We start from the raw sequence: 20399 nt of genomic DNA, 5'->3' as shown, positions 1-20399 counted from the left end.
AATATTATAATATAGATGTAAAATTCTGAAAGCTCCAGAATATCTCAGCAATCTTTTTGAATTGTTTAACCATGAAATAGATGCCCTCACTCCATGAATGAATAAGAAAAGACTAAGTATTAGGTTAAAAGGATTGACTCCCATGAGGGACTTCTAAACGATCCATGAGAACTGTGACAATGTAAACAAAGTAACAACACGCCTAAACATTATTTTGGGCTTTGATGAAACAGTGAAGGAGGTTGCACAGAGGCACCGTTTTCAAAGAGAATTTATTTTATTATGCTGTGCATAGATTCAATGTTGTTACTTATTTGACGTACAAGTAAGGGGCTAGGTGCTGGGTGTTCACCTGCTGACACAGTTGGAGCCAGTGCACTGCTACCATCAGCGAACACAGGCCCGGCCAACTCTCCAGTTGGCAAAGGCGCTCACGGGCGCCACCAGTGGGTTGGCAACAACATTGCAACAAGCTCACCCCCTCTCTTCCTCCCTGTCACCATGCACACCATCGCATCTCACTCCCCGCCCCCACCAAGCCAGGACACCCTCCGAACCCCACACCAACATCCCTTGCGCAGGCGCGGAAAGCGAGGCGAAGGAGTTTGTGTGTGTGTATGTGCGTGAGAAGTGCGGGTGGTGGCGGGGGAACGAGACTCGTGTCCGGCAGCTCGTGCCCGACGCGAGGCCACGCCCCCTCTGCCCTCGCCGGGGGGAGGAGCGAGCGGTGAGCGAGGAGGGGGGAGGGGCCTAGCGGTCTGTGTGCGTGTGTTTGGGGAGGGGGGAGGAGTGAAAGCGCGTCGCCCATGTGACGCGGGCGCAGCCAATCCTTGGCGGGGGAAAGGCGCCCGCCTCAGCGCTGTCGCCATTACGCTGATTGCCTGTCTCTGTCTCTCTCCGTGTGTGTGTGTTATGTATGTATGTATGTGTGAGTGAGTGAGTGGGAGAGAGAGAGAGAGAGAGGAGGGAGGAGAGAGAGAGAGAGGAGGGAGGGGAGCCAGCGAGAGAGAGAGAGGAGCAGCAGCAGCCTTCAGCGGATCACTGGCGGCGGCAACAGCAGTAGCAGCGAGTGATTTTTTTTCTCCTCTTCTAACTTGGGAGGCGGACGACGACGACGGGGAAGGACAACAACACACGCCGAAATTATCTATCTCTAAGTCATCATCATCAAAAGCTTGGGGGAGCCTCCTGAAATAAAGCGGCGGACGTCACTCCTTCCATCGCTCTGGAGAGATTTTTAGTTATCATTTTTAAAACATATTTATTCGTTATTTTTCCCACATCTCCCCCCCCACCCCTCCACCTCCTGTGGGCGGAGAGGAGGGTATTTTTTTTGGTGAGGGGAGGTGATTGTTTCATCCCTCCCGGTTCCATCGAGATATTATTTTTCTTTGCAAGGGAAAAGCAAGACGGAATCTTTAATTCGACCTCCGGAGAGAAAGTCATGCACGGAGCATGACTGCAGCAAACTGGGTGGCCAACGGTGCTAGCTTGGAGGACTGCCATTCGAATTTATTCTCTCTGGTGAGTGAGAGAGTGAGACTGGGGAGAAAGAGAGAGGGGCCTTAGGCTGTGTGGGAGCAGCCATTTTCTGCTAATGGTTTAGCATAACCGTTTACATGGCCTTATTTTCCTGTCTGGAGTTTATTCCCTAACGCCCCCCCCCCCCCAAACTATTTTTGATTATGCCCCTCCTCTTCTTCCCCCACCCCCTCCCAAAAGCCGACACTACGTATTGCATATTGTTATTGTCTCTTAACAGAGCTGGAAGCTTTTAATCCACCATCTTGAACTGGAAAAATGTCTGCATATTGCAATCCGAATTAAAGCGTGTCTTTTTTTCTCTCGGGGTGTGTATGGCGGGGGGGGGGGCGGTGGGAGGTTTGGTGGTGGCGGCGAGGTGGAGTTCAACGTAATCTCTACCTCACATCTGATACTGTTTGCCGTTTACAGGGCATTTATTTGGCATTTTGTCTTACTACCACCACTACCATCAGATTTTCCGGTGCCCGTCTTTTTAATGCTCCCATGTGTAGTAATAAATCATGCCCCTTGTCTGAAGTTTGAATGTTATGTACTTTTTCTGCAATTACATCGTAGTTGAAATTTTCTCTACGCGAATCTCTTTTGATTGCATCTTTTAATTCACAGTTTATTTTGAGCTTGTCCTCATAATCAAAATATTTAAATGTTCATTATGCATTGCATACAACATGCAATAAGGAAATGTAAATTTTGTAGAAAGGCATTGTGTTCTCGTTTGTTTATATTTTGTGAATTACATATTTTAAAAATAGTTTGTTTCATTCATATAAAAGTACTCAGTAGAAGCCCTTTAAAATTGATTTGGCAATGTGAAAGTATTTTACATTTTTCCAGTGGAAGTATTGCTATACTGTTTAAATAATACATTTTGATCAGTCAAAAATTGATAATCAGTTTCCCTTAATTTATATGTCGTAATTGTTTACAATTGTAACTGAAGTTTACAAAAAACTTCAGAGACTGGAAAACAAAAACAGAAATTGCTGGAAAAATTCAGCAGGTCTGGTAACATCTCAAAGAGAAATCTGAGCTAATGTTTTGGGTTCTGAAATGTTAACACTGATTTCTGTTCACAGATGCTACCAAACCTGCTGAGATTTTCCAACAAGTTCTGTTTTTGTAGTCATGTTTTGCAATTGATGTGATGGTTTATATCTAAGTTCAAAACATCATTCTCAACACAATTAATAGATTTAGATTTAATTGGTGGTCCTTCTAAAATTTTTCTTTCGGACTGTTTTTGATATATTTCTCAACCAACAGGCTGAACTAACTGGCATCAAATGGCGTAGGTACAGTTTCCAGGGTCTAGGGGGCTGTGGTCCCATCATCTCAGCACCAGCTCAGGATGATCCTATTCTGCAGACTTTTATTCGATGTCTACAAGCCAATCTGCTATGTGTATGGAGACGAGATGTGAGGCCCGAAGCCAAGGAGTTGTGGATTTACTGGTGGGGAGAGGAACCGAATTTAGTTGATATAATTCATCATGAATTACGAGGTGAGTTCCATCTATCTTATCCTATAAAATGGCAATACTCCTGGAGTTTCCAAGATTGATTACTGTTGCTTTGGCGTACATGGTCTAAACAATTGAAGAGGGATGTGCAGTGGATCAAATCTTTAAGAGAATTTTTACCTCCTTGCAAAGCCATCTTAAATACTTTAGTTATAATTTCCAGGCTTTTTTAAAAAGGCTTTCATCACTGTTAATTCCTGATAGGTTTCTTTGCAAATGTATGAAATGTTTTTATTAATGTAAATGAAAAATTCCTACTAGGATTTTCACCATAATTTATCTGAACTAGAACTAGTAAGGACTTTGAATGATATACCTCCTCTGGTCACTATGAAATCCAAAATTGACTTTGGTTGTGTTTTGACAGATCTTGTGAAGGAATATATTATAATATACACATGTCTCATGAAAATATTTTGTATTATTTGTTAAAAATTGCAGAAACATTGAGCACTTGAATAAATGCGTGTTGACATCCAGTGTTTGGAATATTTTGGGTACTTGCAGTTCAGGAAAGGATGCATTGATTCAGCAGTGTCAGTGACTGGTCGTTTACAGCTTTTTAGTCTCTGGAAAGATCCAGAGAGGCCAACTGCATGGTAATTTGACTCTGTCAGCAGGATACTTGTATACTATTTACTAAGAAAATTCTTAGGATTCTTAACTATTAGTTCACATTCTCCTTTTGTTTTAAAATGTTACAGTTTACTTGTTTCGCTTACATAATTTGCTGCAAGCCAGAAATAGCTAATGCTTTGCTTAATTTCTGTGAAAGGGTGAATATGCTTATTTGCATATTTAAACAAGTAGCAAGCAAAATATGAATATGGTCTGCTTTTGTGAAGATTTTTTGGATAGTGAATTTTGCAACCTGAAAACACATTTTAGCTCTTGGGGAGCCCCCTTACCCAGAGATCAAACACAAAACCTGCCAAGATGATGCGGTAGACAGCAGCTGTGAATTTTTGTTGTGCAGTGGCATCTCATAGCTGTGTGTACTTAAATTTGTTGTACACTGCGGTGAACAATATTAGAAGTAACAATGTAATCTAGTTGAATATCCTTGAGTACTATATAATTAGTCAGTAAAACTATTCTATCACGGGAACTGTGTTATAAAATACTTAGTTCTTTGTCAACACTTAAGTACTTGTTGTGAATTAAGACTTCACACGTTATCTATGTAATCTGGTTGGAAATGGCTCGGGTGGCTATTTTTAGTTTCATTTTGACCTTTGAGTTTTGTCTTGAATCTTTGTGGACTTGGTACTTTTTTCTCTATATTGGAGTTAAGATTGAATGTTTACAAAATAAAAATGATTGCATTATATCCTTTTTTGAATATTGTGTAGTTTCCGCTTGTAGCATCATCTACAGTTAGTTTTGTTTTCATATCCATACAAAAATCTATTAGAGGTAAACTAGTTTATATGTCTGCTGAGTTGTGAAGGAATTTCTGAAAAAAAATCTGAAAATTGATACGTTGGCTTTTATTTGTTATGATTTTTAGCAACTTGGTATCAGTTTTAAAATTACTGCCATAAAACCCCAATGGAAGTATGAAAACATCTGAGAAATAAAGATCATGCTCTCATGAATGATAACAGTTGTAGAAATTTATAATAGGATTTAAGCATAAATAGTAAAACCACAATTAAAACTGTTCTGGTAAATACCATCTTTGTCATTAGAGTGACACTGACGTAAGCATTTTGTGGTTGAAGAAATATGTCTTTGTTCTTTTCCTACTGTAAACTAGTTTGGCTTGGTCTGCATATTTAAAAAATATTAAGGGTCTGCTTTTTAAACTCTATCATGTGTCATTTCTTTACTTGCTCCATACTATGCACGGTTATTTGATATTTATACTGATTACAGAGTGAAGAGAAAAGACTTTTACAAGGCTTCAAATTAAATTCTTTTTTTAAAAAAGTGATAATTAAAGTATTGGAAGTAACTGCAATTTAGTTTGAGGTATTAAAATTTGTATTATAGTTGCATTTTATATATATATATTCCACTATCTTCAGCCCTGTAGTGTTTTTATTGATGTAGTGTGTGTGATATATATTATATAACTCAGTCTGACTTAACTATTTAATGGAATGTTATGAGTTGCAAATGAATGCACAGCATTGTAATGTATTTCAATTAAACAAATTGTGCGACTTGATAAATTGGGTTAACTATTGAAATCTGGTTGTATAGATTGTTGTTTGCTTAAAGATGTTGGAGTGAATATTTTTGAGAAGCTCTTTAGTTGTTTATGGTTTGAATATTTTTTTTGAAAAAGTAATGTGTGGGAACCCTTTGCAGAATTTCTTCTTCTCCTCATTTATTACTTTCCAACAGCAGTGAAAATACGTTTAATATTTCCTGAATGTTAATTAGAAACAAGCCATCAACTCTACCCTGTAATACTTATCAGATTTTTGGTCTCGTTAAGATTTGCACAATAAAATTGCAATTATGGGAACATGGTTTGCTGCAATGAAATATTATGTAAGAGCTTATAAGCTCAAACCTCGAATCTTGAAGGGGTTGCTTGAAGGAGCTGAACTTAAATGCGCAGCCATAGTGAGATGTTATGATAGCTATAATGTTATAACAAACCATCATCTCCCAGACCATCCACAACCTCATCACCTCTGGGGATCTCCCATCCACAGCCTCCAACTTCATTATCCATGAACCCCGCACTGCCCGATTATACCTTATTTCTAAGATTCACAAACCTTACTGCCCTGGTCAACTTATTGTCTTAGCCTGTGCCTGTCCCACCGAACTCATCTCTTCCAACCTGGACACCATCCTGTCCCTCTTAGACCAGGAACTCCCCACCTATGTTTGTGACATCACCCATGCCCTTCACCTCCTCCAAGATTTTTGTTTTCCCAGCCCCCAGAGCCTCGTCTTCCATGGACATCCAGTCCCTGTGCGCATCCGTCTACTACGACGAAGGTCTCCAAGCCCTCCGTTTCTTCCTCTCATGCCGTCCCAAACAGTACCCTTCCACCCTAATCCGCCTGGCTGAACTGATCCTTACCCTCAACAACTTCTCCTTCCAATCCTCCCATTTCCTACAAACCAAAGGGGTAGTCATGGGCACCCGCATGGGACCCAGCTTTGCCTGCCTGTTTGTCGGATAACAGTCCATCTCCTGCAGTTACACCAGCACCACCCCCCACTTGATCCTCCGCTACATCGATGATTGTATCGACGCTGCCTTGTGCTTCCCCGAGGAGGTTGAACAGTTCAACAACTTTACCAATACCTTCCACCCCGACCTCACATTTGCCTGGACCATCTCGGAAACCTCTCTCTCCTTCCTTGACCTCTCCATCGCAGTCTCTGGCGACCGACCATCCACAGACACATACTACAAGCCCACCGACTCCCATAGCTACCTAGACTACACCTTCTCCCACCCTACCTCCTGTAAAAACATCATTTCTTATTCCCAGTTCCTCTGCCTTCACTACATCTGTTCCCAGGATGACCAGTTCCACCTCAAAGTCCCAGGTGGGCTCCTCCTTTCATGATTGCAACTTCCCTTTCCACGTCGTTGATAATGCCCTCCAGTGCATCTCCTCCACTTTACGCACCACCGCCCTTGAACCCCACCCCTCCCAATGCAACAAGGACAGAACCCCTCTGGTCCTCACATTACACCACACCAACCTCCGCATACAATGCATCATCCTCCACTGCTTCCAAACAGACCCCACCACCAGAGATATATGTCCCTCCCCACCCCTATCAGTATTCCGAAAAGACCATTCTCTCTGCAACTCGCTCGTCAGGTCCACACCCCAATCCTGGCACCTTTCCCTGCCACTGCTGAAAGTGCAAAACCTGTGCCCACACCACTCTCCTCACTTCTGTCCAAGGCCCCAAGGGATTCTTCCACATCCATCAGAAATTTACCTGTACCTCTACCAATGTTATTTACTGTATCTGTTGCACCCGATGTGGTCTCCTCTACATTGGGGAGACAGGATGCCTTCTTGCGGATTGTTTTCAGAACATCTTTGGGCCACCACCGACTCCACTGCCCCAGGCTGAACACTTCAACTTCCCCTCCCACTTGGGCATGCAGGTGTGTCCACTGCCAAAATGTTACCACCCAACGCCTGGAGGAGGAATGCCTCATATTCCGCCTTGGGACCCTGCAACCACATGGGATAAATGTGGATTTCAACAGCTTCCTCATTTCCCCTTCCCCACATTATCCCAGTGCCAAGCCTCCAATTCAGCACCAACTCTGGAACTGTCCATCACTGCCCCCTCTGACCTATCATCTTCTCCCACACCTTCATTCACCTATCACTTTCTCAGCAACCTTCCCCAAACCCCACTCCCTCCCATTTATCTCTCAGCCTCGACCCACATGCCTCATTCCTGATGAAGGGCTTATGCCTGAAACATCAGTTCTCCTGTTCTTCAGATGCTGCCTGACCTGCTGTGCTTTTCCAGCACTATACTCTCGACTCTAATTTCCAGCATCTGCAGTCCTCACTTTGTCCCTGTTATAATAGCTGTTTGTACTGTTGGTGGAGCTTTAAGCATGCAGAACTGTATGTGTGTTGTATGTCTGTGAATTCTTATTATTTTATTGCCATTTGTTCCAAAAGCCACTTCAGGGTTACTTAGAACAATTGGAGATAGCAATAATTTTTTTTCTTTCTGTGAGCTTGTAAAGTAAACCTGAGAAATGCAGTAATGAATCTTTTAATTTCAAGATTAATTTAGTTTGTGAAGCTTTTTTGCTTTTTCATTTTATCAAAAGTCAGTCAACAACTTAATGAATTTATATGAATCTTCATATTGAGGATAATTGTATATATTGACATTAGCTTCAGGGGACTTAATTACCCTCTTGTATTGAAAGCAAAATCCATTTTGTATATCGTTTGAATTTAGGTAGTAAATCATCTGCAATAATATTGCATGCACCAAGTCAACATATTCTCACTTTCTGACTTATTTTGCTGTTACATGCTTGCACTCTCGTTCCCCATTCAATCCCTTTCATCTTCTATCATTTTCTTTATTCCTTGTTTACTGTTAGCCACTTCCACTTTGAGCCACCCACCCTATGTTTTTTCTCAGTGCTGCACTTTCACTGACCCCCATTTTAACACTCCAAATGCTATCTTCCACTTGCTGTCTTCATAGGTGGGTGTAACAAGCTGTAAAATTGAACTAAACTGCACAGACTAAAACCTGTATCCATTTCTGCTCTTGAGTTTCACTCGAGCTACTGATGACAAAGATAGCTTTGGTGCCATCAGAAATATTCTGTGGGAACGGCAATTTCTGTCATGGAACACATGATTATTGCTTATTTCCAGAACACTCTGCAGAGCTGTCAGTTCTCTGTTGGTTAAAATGTATGTTGAATCCATTTCAAGAGGGAATGTCATGAATTGCAGCGATGTTGTAATATTATAGTCCAATTATTGGGAGAGATTTTCTTGCCACCAGCTACCAAAAAAATACATAGCCCATATCAATGAGTATCAATGTTTTTTTTTCCTCCCCAAAGTTCAGCAAATATTGTGATTATTTGGCTCCGTCTCAATCTGTAACGTCGTAGAGTTTAAAAAATAAGCAATTCTTGTATCTCTTTCTTGGTGAAGGTGTTGTGTTCTTGTATATAAAGAAAGAAACACACATTTTCATTTGTTGTAAAAGTGGTTGACCTTGGCATTTATTTCAGATCTAAGCAAGTGTTTTGACAGCACACTTTTTGTATCTACTTTTATCTATTGTGGTTTGAGAGATTTAGATGCTTCATTCTGCAGCTGAAAGGGACTCTGATTTTTCTCCTAAATGACAAAGATTGAATGCATAGCTTCGGTAATAATGTTTCTTAATTTCAAAAAATGGTTTTGTAGTGTTGTAGCAGATCATTAGCACAAGTCTTATTTAGTACCTTGTCCTATTTTTTCCTTTTTTTTTGATTCCTCTAATTTTAATCCGTGATATACAATTCAAAATTCAGTAATGCAGCATTTAGACTGGACAAGTGCTTTCTTAACACACTGTTCTAAAGTCTTAGCTTTCAATTGGCACTTTTACTCAACTGTCAAGGCAGTTTTCCCTCATCTTAGCTGGACTATTTATAAAATTTGTCTTGAATGCAGAAATAATCTCATGTAGGTAATCTAATCATTTTTGTGAAGAGCATCATTAATATCTTAAATTCTGCTGATTTTGTATGCAGGTACTTGACTGCATCCTTAAAACATGCTGGTTTTAGAAGAGTTTCACTTGACTTTCCAAACAAAAAAAAACAATAGTTTGTAGCTAGTTAATGAGTTTATTGAACTTGGTTTTAACAAGTATCTTGGTACACTGTAAACTGCAGTTATGTTGGTGTTACACACCACAATTTTAATTGTTTGCATAAGCAAAATGTTTATTTCTCACTCTTGGTTAACCTTGAAAGTTCCCAAACTTGTAGACATTATTTGCAAAGGATTTTTGAAATGTTTTTAACGTTGAAGAAAATTTAATTCTTTACATTTGCGTTGTTAATACCAGATTCCGGTTTCGTATAATATTATTGTATTAACTCACTGACCTTTTGCTTTGGTTTTGTTTGTAGAAATGTTTTGAGAAAAGTAGTTTAGTGAAGTAATTCATTTGTAATTAAGTCTTAATAAATTTACGGTTGATAGAGGAATGCTGCCCAGGGCATTGAGAATGAAAGTAGCACTTGAGAATTTTGTTAAGCAAAAATGTTGCAAGGTGTGAACTTGATGTGAATGTGGCATAATATGAAAGTGTTGGTTTATGACGGTAACTTGATGCATTTTCAGCCTTAATCAGTTTTTCAAAAATGGAAAGCCAATGAAATCTGGACACAATGTACAAATACTGAAATGTTGGCAGGTAAACTCTGCTGTTTTTTTGTTAGCATTGTGTGACGCACCATTTTGCATCGTCTTATGCATCAAGGACTTGTACTGTCAGCTGTCATAGAGTCATAGAAATGTTTAGCACAGAAACAGAGACTTTGATCCACCTTGTCCATGCCAACCAGATATCCTAAATTAGTCTAGTCCCATTTGCCAGCACATAGCCCATAATCCCTCTAAACCCTGTCGCTTGAGAAAATGCTGGTTGTGTTTGTAATCTATTTCCCAAGTTCAGTTGATCAGTACATACAAACCCCTTCTGTGTGTCTTCAGTGATTACTTGAAGCTGTCTCCCAGATTTCTTTATTTACTTCAAAATATTATTTATATTCGCTTTGATGAAAATGCTTTGAGTTTTCTGTAAAGGTTATTTTCAAATATTTTGTATTGTCAGATAATGCTCCATTTCATTTACAATGTATAGTTTTCTTGGAGTGCACTTTAAACAGATTATGTAAACTTACAAGATTTACAAAGTCTTGAGGGATCTTAGTTTTTTGCTTACGTTCTGTATAAATTTGATGAAAAGGAAATATCATTTCTCAGTTGTTCACATGTTCCTGCCTACATATTAGCTACAATAGTTGTTTACTAATTTCTGATTCCAGTGAATAAAGTCCATATGTCAGAGCTGATGGTGTGAAGTCTTAACTAGATTACAATATTGGTTCCAATATAATTCGACAAAAATTGGTCAAACCAGCTCAAAAGATTGAATTTCAGCCACAAATTGAGTTTGTTTTCTTTGCAGACATTGTGTTGAAAGTTAACCTTGCCTACAAAATTGGCCATGCCCTCGGATTAAGTTAATTACCATAAGAAGTTTCCGCTAATAGCATCTGTTTGCTGGCATTTCGAAGACTTTTAAAATTGAGCCTTTCTGGCACAGACAACAGATGCTTTTTTAAAAAAAAAACTTTGTTCTAATTTATTGAAACATTTACAGCACTGTACTTGGTGAGTGATTTTGTACTGGTTTAAGGACATTTCAGTTATTTAAAATTTACTTACAGCAGGTGGATTGAACGTGGATTAAGATTGCTTATTTATAATTAGCCCATTTCAGCTGTATTAATAATGTTGTACTAGATTTTCTTCACTAAATATTTCAGGGAATTTTTTTTATTATGGACTTTTATACTTTGATACTGGTTCATAGCAGATTTTACACTTAGCAAGAACCGATGAGTCAAATCGGAACTTGTGAAAGCTTAGATCCCTGAATCTTCCCAAATCAGCAACACGTGGCTGATGTGCTTAACTAAGTTGAATTTTATTTGAGTATTAGCCTACAGATGCCCACAGCTTGGTGAGTATTGTGTGAAGTAACACATTCTGACAGTACATGGTTGCCTTTTTTGCTGTCTGTTTGTACTCCTTTCAGTCTGTCTGCCTGTTTGAGTATATTACTGTTTTTTTCATACTGTTTGCATCTTTCTCTGTATAACTGTAATTCTGTCTCACTTGCTACCTGTACGTCTTGTCTTCTTGCTCTTAACTTTCTGAATTTAGGCTCTGTGTCTCTTGGTTATGCCTGTAATTTTGTAGCAGCTGCACATGTCAGAAACTTGTGCTTTTTGATGTTGCAACTGGTCTACTGTCTAGATAATGTACACTTGTTGGAGAAAAGTAGAATAGAATTGCTACCAATGGAATACAGTGTGCATGTGAAATGTTAGGTGAATTAGAGGGTTTTCATTCCTGTCCCAACAACATGCGCTGTCATGAAGATGGGGCCTTGCAGCATAGAACAGAACTGTTTTGCAGTATCATGGGCGGCTAACTCAAATTGAAAATGAATGTTGGATGTTGTTTTGAAAGTATAGGTCGTCCTGCTATAATGCATGTTTCGTCAACATGAATTTGTTGTAATGCAATTGACGAATAAGGCACGTTGTTTCTAAAGCACAGACTTTTAAAGTTTGTTGGCTAAAGCATGATTGCATCGCCTACACTTCAAAATGATTTGAATAGTGAGATTTTTGTGCAGCGCAGGTTTGCACAGGAATGCAACTACCAAGTAATAGCAGAACTACCTGTCTTGAAATAATTTAATTTTGAATGTTGATTAAATCATTGTTAATACTGTTGTTTACAGTTATTTCATAAAATTTGTGTTTTTAGTTAGTTTATAAACTTATTTGAAGAAAGATAAATGTATTTTTGGGCAGCAATCTTACAAATTTGCAAAGGTTCAAATGCATAAATGTCTAGTCATTGAAGCTTTGAAGTTATTGGAGAGAAGGAAGCAATACATCACTAGAATTTCAATATGATAGAATTGTAGATAGAGCGTTTGTGTTAATTTCATTTGAAGGGCATAATAGCAAAAGAGAGGAACAAACTTCAGGGGAAAAAAAACTGAGATGAAAAGCACTATGAAGACATTAGACTGAAAACTGTCAAGTCCACTTTACCTATGGCCTGCATCCTAGAGTTTTCAAGGAAGTGACTGCGGAGATAATGCATATATTGGTTGTAATCATCCACATTTCCCTGGATTTTGGAATTTTCCAGCAGATTGCTAAACCACAGATAAAGCAAGTTGATCCAAGAAAGGCTGGATACCACATTGGAAAGATATGGCACTTAGTCTGACGTCTGTCGTTGAGGAGAATGTTAGAATCCGTTATTAAAGAAATAGCAGCAGGACATTGATTGCATTATGATTTTCCCAATCATAGTTTGTGTGGGAAAATGGCTTTTAGCAAGTTTATTAGAGTGCTTTGAGTATGTAACAAGCAGAGTCAATTAAGGGTAAACAAGTGGGTGCAGCATATTTGGGTTTTCAACAGACATTTGATAAAGTGCAGCATTAAAGGTTGCTATCTAAGAACATGCAATGTTTGGGTAATATTGACTTCGCTCTGTTAACCAGCAAGAAACAGGATAAATGCCTGTGTTGGCAAACTTAAGTGAAATGTCACAGTAATCAGTGCTGGTGCGTCAATTATTTATAGATTATATTAATGACTTGGATGAAGGGGTTGAGTAAAATATTTAATTGTATCATTTGGACTAAGTGCATAGGGGGTGAAGGGTATTGCTTGGAGGGTTTTGTGAGCAAATATAAAGGGACAGTTACTGATATGAGTTGACTGGAGTTGGGAGATAGGTGTTTTACTTGAAATAGATTTATTCAAGATAAAGGCTGGCTTTGATTTTCTTACTTTACAACTAGTTATCTGGAGTGTAATATGTGCCACATTTGCTGATGAATTAAAGGTAATAAAGCAAATTGTAAGGAGGAAACAGTTTGCAGAAGGATGTGGATAGGTTTGGCGAGTATACTGTGAGAAAATGTGAAATTGTTCACTTTTGACAGAAAGAATTGAAAAGCAAATGTTACTTATCAAATTGCAATATATCGTGGAGAGGGTACTGGGCTACCTTGTACATAATTCACAAAGGTTTGTATAGAGGTACAGCAAATAATTTAAAAGGCAAAGTTGGTCTTAATTGCAAGGGAAATGGATTATGAAAGTAAGGAATGTTTATGACAACTGTGTGTAGCCATTGGTGAGGCCACACCAGGAATAATCTATACAGTTTTGGTACCTATATTTGGCAATAGATGCACTTGGCATTGAAAGCAGTTCCGAGAACGTTCATAGGCTAATTCCTGGGATGAAGGGGCTATTTTATGAGGAATAATTGAGTTTATGCTCATTAGAATTTAGGAAATGAATGATGACCATCTAAACATGTAAAATTCTGAATGGAATTTCATGTGTAAAAGCTGAGACAATATTTTGGCTTGATGGGAATGCTGGAACTTGGGCACTCAAAAATAGTCGTTCAAGTGTGGCACTGGAAAAAGCACAGCAGGTCAGGCTGCATCAGAGGGTCAGGAGAGTCTTTTTGGGCATCGCCATCTTGCTGCTCGGATGCTGCCTGACCTGCTGTGCTTTTCCCAGTGCCGCACTTTATTGACTCTGACTCTCCAGCATCTCCAGTCCTCATTATCTCCTATACACTTAAAAAATAGATCAATTAGTACACTACAAAGCTTCACCACTTCGTGTTATCACATTATTGTAATTTATGTAACTGTTCCTTGAGGATTTTTCCTGCTAGTTTCAACTACAAATCTGGAAAAACTTTCAGGGCTTTTTCCATCTTACTCTGGTTTGGCCTGAAGTGTCATCTTCAAGCAATCTGTTCTGAAAGTTCTGGGCAGGTTTTGATGGGTGCAAATTACATCACAACAATTATAAGCAATCCACAATGCGTTAAAACAGTCAAATTGCTTTGTCCTATTTCCAAATGTTAATGGATCCTTTATATACAAAAAAAACACTAGGGTCTAAATTTGTATCTTCACCAAAATCTAATCTGTTCTTCCTTGGTTCATGTCATATCTGTATACGACATTCATTGAAATCAGTCCATTAGGTTTTGAGAGGGAGGATTTCCTAGCAGACTAACAAACAAATGAAAACGTAATTTAATGCACTTTTTATTTGAGGATTGTCAGTCTTTGGAGTCCTGTACTCCATAGAGCGGGGCTGTCTCATCAAAAATATTCAAGGCTGAATTAGATTCTTGGTCTGCAGAGGTGGTGGGAGGAGGAGAGTTGAGAAAAAATGTTAAGGTCATGATTAGAGCAACAATGATATTATTAGTGGAACAGGCTCAAGAGCCAGTAAAGCTTATTTTGGCTTCTATTTATTGTATTCTGCGTTCATAATTATAGATGTGTCCTTTGAGCACTTAAAGACTCAATTTTGTGCTTTGGGACATGAGGTGAAATAATTGTGATGGCAAGATTAATTTTTATTAATAAAGATCACCAGAGGAAATGTTGGCACAATTTAAATGTAATTTGGGTTTTTTAAAACTAAATCTTATTCCAGATAGGTATGGTTGCAGCAGTAATGAGCATTGATTTCAGGGGATTCTAGGGGAAATGATGTCAACCAGACTGTTTAGTTGGGGTTAGGAACTGGCAAAAAAGACTGGTAAACGTAACATTTTCAAAGTATGAGGATGTATACTTGAATGCCATAATCTACAAGGCTGCAAGCTAGGAGTGGGAAAGTGGGATCAAGATGGATGGCTCTTTGTTGGCTTGTGCAGACATGGTTGCTGAAGAGTCCCTTGCAGTGCTGAGATTGCTGATTTTTGAAAGAGGCACATAGCAATGAACTCTCTAGTCCAGTACATCGTTCTATTTTCAAGTATGATTAATTAGGTTCGTGCTCGTGCAAAGTATCTGCCTAACTTTCAAGTTGTATGTCTGTGACAAGTACTTGAGGGCAACATCATATACTCCTTGTGTTTGCTGTTACATTCAGTGCGTTGAAGCTTCACTTGGAACTCAGTTGTGGTAGGAAACTCCTAGGGAGAGTGGAAACGTTCGGCTAGGATTTCCTTAACCATCTGTAGAGGTCAACCTTCCCGGCTGATTCGTTGGTGCCCAAAGCTCCTGACTAAAATAGAGAAGATAAATTTGGAAAGGCACTAAATATATTGAGCAACTTTGAGAACACAGACACATCAGATGTTTTGAAGAGTGCAGACAAACCACCCAAGAACACATCTACCCAAATTCCTGCCCACTTGTGATAAAGTCTGACCATCATGCATTGGTTCCAAAATGGCCAATAGATCCAATTGACCTGAAATGGAAGCAAGTCATTCTCAATTGTAGGGGACTGCCTCAGTATAACATGTGGTAAATGTGAAATGGACTTTAAAAAGTGATCAGATTTCTGTTTCCTGAGCTGAATTGTTTTGAAAAAGTGTGATGGTTAATGTTTACTCAAAATGCCCTTTTGGTCTTGGGTGCAGTTTTAGTTCTACCCAGCCAGTACTTAAAATTGATTTTGCATTCTCAAGTCAGTAGTATTGTTCACGTTGTTATTAGTAAGTTTCATGATGCTATGTTAGTTTGCAAGTACTTACATTAGCACATGTTGGATTGACAGTATATTGAGCTATAAAGACTGTGACTTAGTGTATTTCATGGTGCAGTGCAACCTTAATTTATCCAAATTTTGGATTATTCGGACGAGATCTGAAGTTCCTGTAGAAACGACATTAGACAACTCTGCATTCAGTTATCAGTTGAACTGCATTATGGCATATATTGTCAGATAACTGGCACTCATAAATTACTGCTTGTTTACGATCAGCTAATTATCCAAACAATCAGTTATCTGAACAAAATACTCCCTGTCCGTCTTGGCCACATAATCGCGGTTGCACTGCATTTCCAAGCTATTTGATTCTGGTGAGGATAAAAGGAAAAACATCAGTAGTAACGAAAAGTGAGAAATTACGAAAGATGTGGTAGAATGTTCAGAAAATTTTGAAGACCAAGGCAAATACTGTGAAACTGATGACGGAGGAAGAAAATTTGGAATAAACTGAACATCACACTTCAGCTGACTTTGTCATTAGTTGCAAGTGATTGGAGAGTGGACAAGTGACCAGTTTCAAACTGAAGGATAAATTACAAAGTGTGAAGGGAAGCCGTGAATACTTTGCTTTGAGATGGGCACCAGAAGATGTTGGTGCTGGCAGGGTTGATGGGACTTGAACAGATTTTTTGGTACTGCACTGAATGTACTGCAGCAGGAAGGCAGGTAGCCACCATCACCTCAAGGGCAACTAGGGATGGGTAATAAATGCTGGTCTAGCCTGGAATGCCCGCATCCCATAAGTGAATTTTTAACAATCTAATGTTTCAAGTGGGAAATTTGCTCTGTTTCATCTTGCATATGATGGTAACAAAAGTAACTAAACATCAGCATCGATATTCTTTTTGAAAAAGTTTTTGTTTACCTGAAGTCATTTTAATTTTGTATAAGCTTGTATCAATTTAAGTTTTGGTGGGCATTGTTTTAATATCGAGATAATTGTAAGCAGTGAATTTAAATTTGAAAGTAATGCTGTGTTGCTTTGTTGGTCTTTTACAAACAAGCAAACAGTGATTTAAATTCCAAAGTTCAGGATCTGAAGGCAAATCTTACCTCTATTTCTGCGCATTTAAATTTTGACCAAGTCAGACAGTGCGTTGCAAATAAACTGTTACGAGCAAAATTGTTTTCTCTGTTCATTAATTACCTTTTTAATCTAATTTTTTTCACATCACAATAGCCTTCACTTGTACTTTAGTCATGTCATGCAGTACAAAAATATTCTGGTCAATATTTTGATCCAAATAATGACGACTAAACTTTAAATACTTGGAAGAAAAATGAGCTATAGACAATTTGGTAATTGTATATACAAAAATGTCTTGAAGCAGGTAGATTTTTTTGAGTTTGTTTTCTACCATGGACTCCCAGCATTTGTAAAAAATACAGCTCAGTAAATGTATGGTTTTCCAGCCAACTTAGCATCTTCTCAGATGTCAGAGATCAATAAATGTTTACCACAGCAAACTGATGGTAAATATATGACCAAGACGAAACAGTAATAATCTACTTCATATGATTTACTAAAAATTAATTGACCAGGGCAAATGTGTGCACATCCGTACCTGTGTATGTCTGTCTATTTACGTGCTTGTGGTTGTAATATTGCTCTTCTGTTCCTGTATTCTTTGTTTAGGTTTATTAGAATCCTATAAAATTCATGAAGGTATATTTGTGGTTCACTTGTCTGATGAAAGACATTATTTTATTGAGGGTCTTCCTGAATTTTATGAAGTTCTAAAGCACTTTACAACCAACCACTACTTAAGTGCAATCTTTAACATTGGCAGAGTAGCAATTGATCTGCATGCAAGACCATACAAAGATCAATGAAATAAATGACTGTATGATCTATTTCTTAGGTGTTGATTGAAAATTAAACATTGGCCACAGTCCTGGTGGCCAAAGTATTCTTTGAATAGCAGGTTAGAATTGATAACATCAAATTGATAGTAGTTGGGGCTTCCGTTCTAACACTTGTTATTTAACACCTCCAACTGGACACCAGTCTATCAGTGCTGCTGTGGGATGTTGGCTGAAATTATGGTGCACAAATTCTGATAGCCAGGTAGTAATTTCTGCACGATAAATTGATGTGTATGGAGGCTCGGCAGAAATCCTGACACAGTTGACACTAATTACCTAGGAAATTGAAATTCCCTTGGAGCAATTATCTGATGTTTGGAATCTTCTGACAAAGCCTGTCAAAGTTGGAAATTTTGGAAGACCCTGAACTGCTTAACCTTTTTGTTACTCAAGTTACAGGCTTAAAGATGGAACCAGTAAGAATCTCCTAACCACAGTTGATCCGAACACGCATTCTCCTCTAGACCCCTCAACCTTTTCTGAACACTTGCCCACCTGATACCTTGTCTCCACGCATGCATTTCATGCTTGCTTGTATTTAGTTATCAGAACATTAAGCAACACATTACAGCATGCTGTTAGAAAGAGTAGCTTCCTCACTGATTCTCTTTCTCTGGCTTTGAATATTACTGAATTGGACACTATTGTTCTGTAACAGGATGCTCAGAAAATTTGAAGGCAGAATTACTCAGGATGCGACGTAGGGTTTCTGACCCTGATTGGAAAATCCTTGAGCACGTGTTTAAGATTTGAGTGGAGTTTGAACTCACAGCCTCTTGATTTGGGCAACATCAATGAGCTGTGACTGAGACTCTTTGTGATGACTTTATGATCAGTTTTTATGCTGTATTTTAATTGACTTAGTAGCCTGTGATCTTGACTAATGTTTTTTTGTTGCTTGTTTTGGTTCAGGAAGTTTGCTGACATCATAAGGATTACTGAAACTATTAGAAAATACTCTGTACTAAAATTGAGCTTCTATTGAAAACAAACTGTTACTTTGAATCAAAGTAAAGCAAGTATTTGTGTGTATAGTTAGTCCTTATTTAAAGTTACCCTGTTCAATGTTGTTCATTTTAATGTTGGACCTTTAACCCTGCTGAGTGTTGCGATATTAGTTGTATGAAGTGATGTGCGCCAGGTTGAAGATGACTGGACTAGGTTGGTAGAGGTGGGAAATGAGATTGACAAAGCAGAACTTCCTCTTTCCAGTGGTGTCTGTGGAGGAGGTCTGTGTTTGCCCCATCCATCTGTCTGGCCCCTTCCAGTCAACCTGTGGCCCAATTGGAAGCCTATGCTTTGCGGCTGGGGCTGTTGTTGTGCCTGTTCTTTCTATTCCCACCTGCTGCTCCCTTTGTTGCTGTTGAAGGCTTGATTCACCTCCTTGTTTAGATGCCACATTGATTGGTACATGCACTGACAGGGCCACTGACATCAACTGGTCATGTCAGAGTTCCTGCACGTGCATGTTGATTGTTGTACCTGGTGGAAGATTTCACAATAAATAATCTTTATTTTAATGTTGCTTCCTAGTGATCTGACTGGCAACTCCCCTACCCCTCGACCTTTTTGAGTTGTGACCTCTCTCCACTTTTGAACAAAATGACAAATTCAGAACTATAACATTCTTATGTTAATTTTAGCTGAGTAGAGACAGCCCATTGATTATTTACTTGTTCAATCACAGCCTGTTAATATAATCTTGCATTGTCTTCCAAACTTAAAGTAGCTTGCCCGAAATAGTTTTTGATATGTATCTGGGTGATTTTTATTTAATTTTAACACAGAGTAGAGCAAGTTGTGTTTTAATTTTAAAATCTAATGCTTTAGTTAATACTCATTTCTTGTGTTTGCTAAAATGAGTTTGACAATTTGTACAATATAGGAGAAAGTGAGGACTGCAGATGCTGGAGGTCAGAGCTTAAAAATGTGTTGCTGGAAAAGTTCAGCAGGTCAGGCAGCATCAAAGGAACAGGAGAATCGACGTTTCGGGCATAAGCCCTTCTTCAGGAATGAGGAGGGTGTGCCAAGCAGGCTAAGATAAAAGGTAGGGAGGAGGGACTTGGGGGAGAGGCGTTGGGAATACGATAGGTGGAAGGAGGTTAAGGTGAGGGTGATGGGCCAGAGAGGGGGTGGGGGCAGAGAGGTTGGGAAGAAGATTGCAGGTCAAGAAGGCGGTGCTGAGTCTGAGGATTGGGACTGAGAAAAGGTGGGGGGAGGGGAAATGAGAAAGCTGGAGAAATCTGCATTCATCCCTTGTGGTTGGAGAGTTCCTAGGCGGAAGATGAGATGCTCTTCCTCCAGGCGTCTTGTTGCCATGGTCTGGCGATGGAGGAGGCCAAGGACCTTGGCGGAGTGGGAGAGAGAGTTAGTGTTCAGCCACGGGGCGGTTGGGTTGGTTGGTGCGGGTGTCCCAGAGGTGCTCTCTGAAACGTTCCGCAAGTAGGCGGCCTGTCTCCCCAATGTATAGGAGGCCACATCGGGTGCAGCAGATGCAGTAAATGATGTGTGTGGAGGTGCAGGTGAATTTCTGACTGGTATGGAAGGATCCCTTGGGGCCTTGGAGGGAAGTGAGGGGGGAGGTATGGGCGCATGTTTTGCATTTCTTGCGGCTGCAGG

General features: G+C 39.3%; 1 protein-coding gene across 2 annotated transcripts in view; it reads left to right on the top strand.

The window, feature by feature from the left end:
• Positions 1 to 989: 989 nt before the first annotated feature.
• The window catches only part of LOC122562734 (mediator of RNA polymerase II transcription subunit 13-like), a 237283-nt gene continuing 217873 nt past the window's right edge, over positions 990 to 20399 (top strand). For both annotated transcript variants that reach the window (XM_043715858.2, XM_043715857.2), the window contains exons 1-2: positions 990 to 1524; positions 2809 to 3046. In XM_043715858.2, coding sequence (XP_043571793.1) covers positions 1456 to 1524; positions 2809 to 3046 — 307 coding nt within the window. In that variant the 5' untranslated portion in view covers positions 990 to 1455. The remainder of the gene's footprint in view (positions 1525 to 2808; positions 3047 to 20399) is intronic.

This window comes from Chiloscyllium plagiosum, unplaced genomic scaffold (assembly GCF_037043375.1).
Source record: "Chiloscyllium plagiosum isolate Xiang-an unplaced genomic scaffold, Cpla_swu_hap1 HiC_scaffold_24, whole genome shotgun sequence".
In the NCBI taxonomy this organism is placed as follows: Eukaryota; Metazoa; Chordata; class Chondrichthyes; order Orectolobiformes; family Hemiscylliidae; genus Chiloscyllium; species Chiloscyllium plagiosum.
The sequence above is the reverse complement of the archived record's forward strand: the minus strand, read 5'-3'. Positions and strand labels throughout refer to the sequence as shown.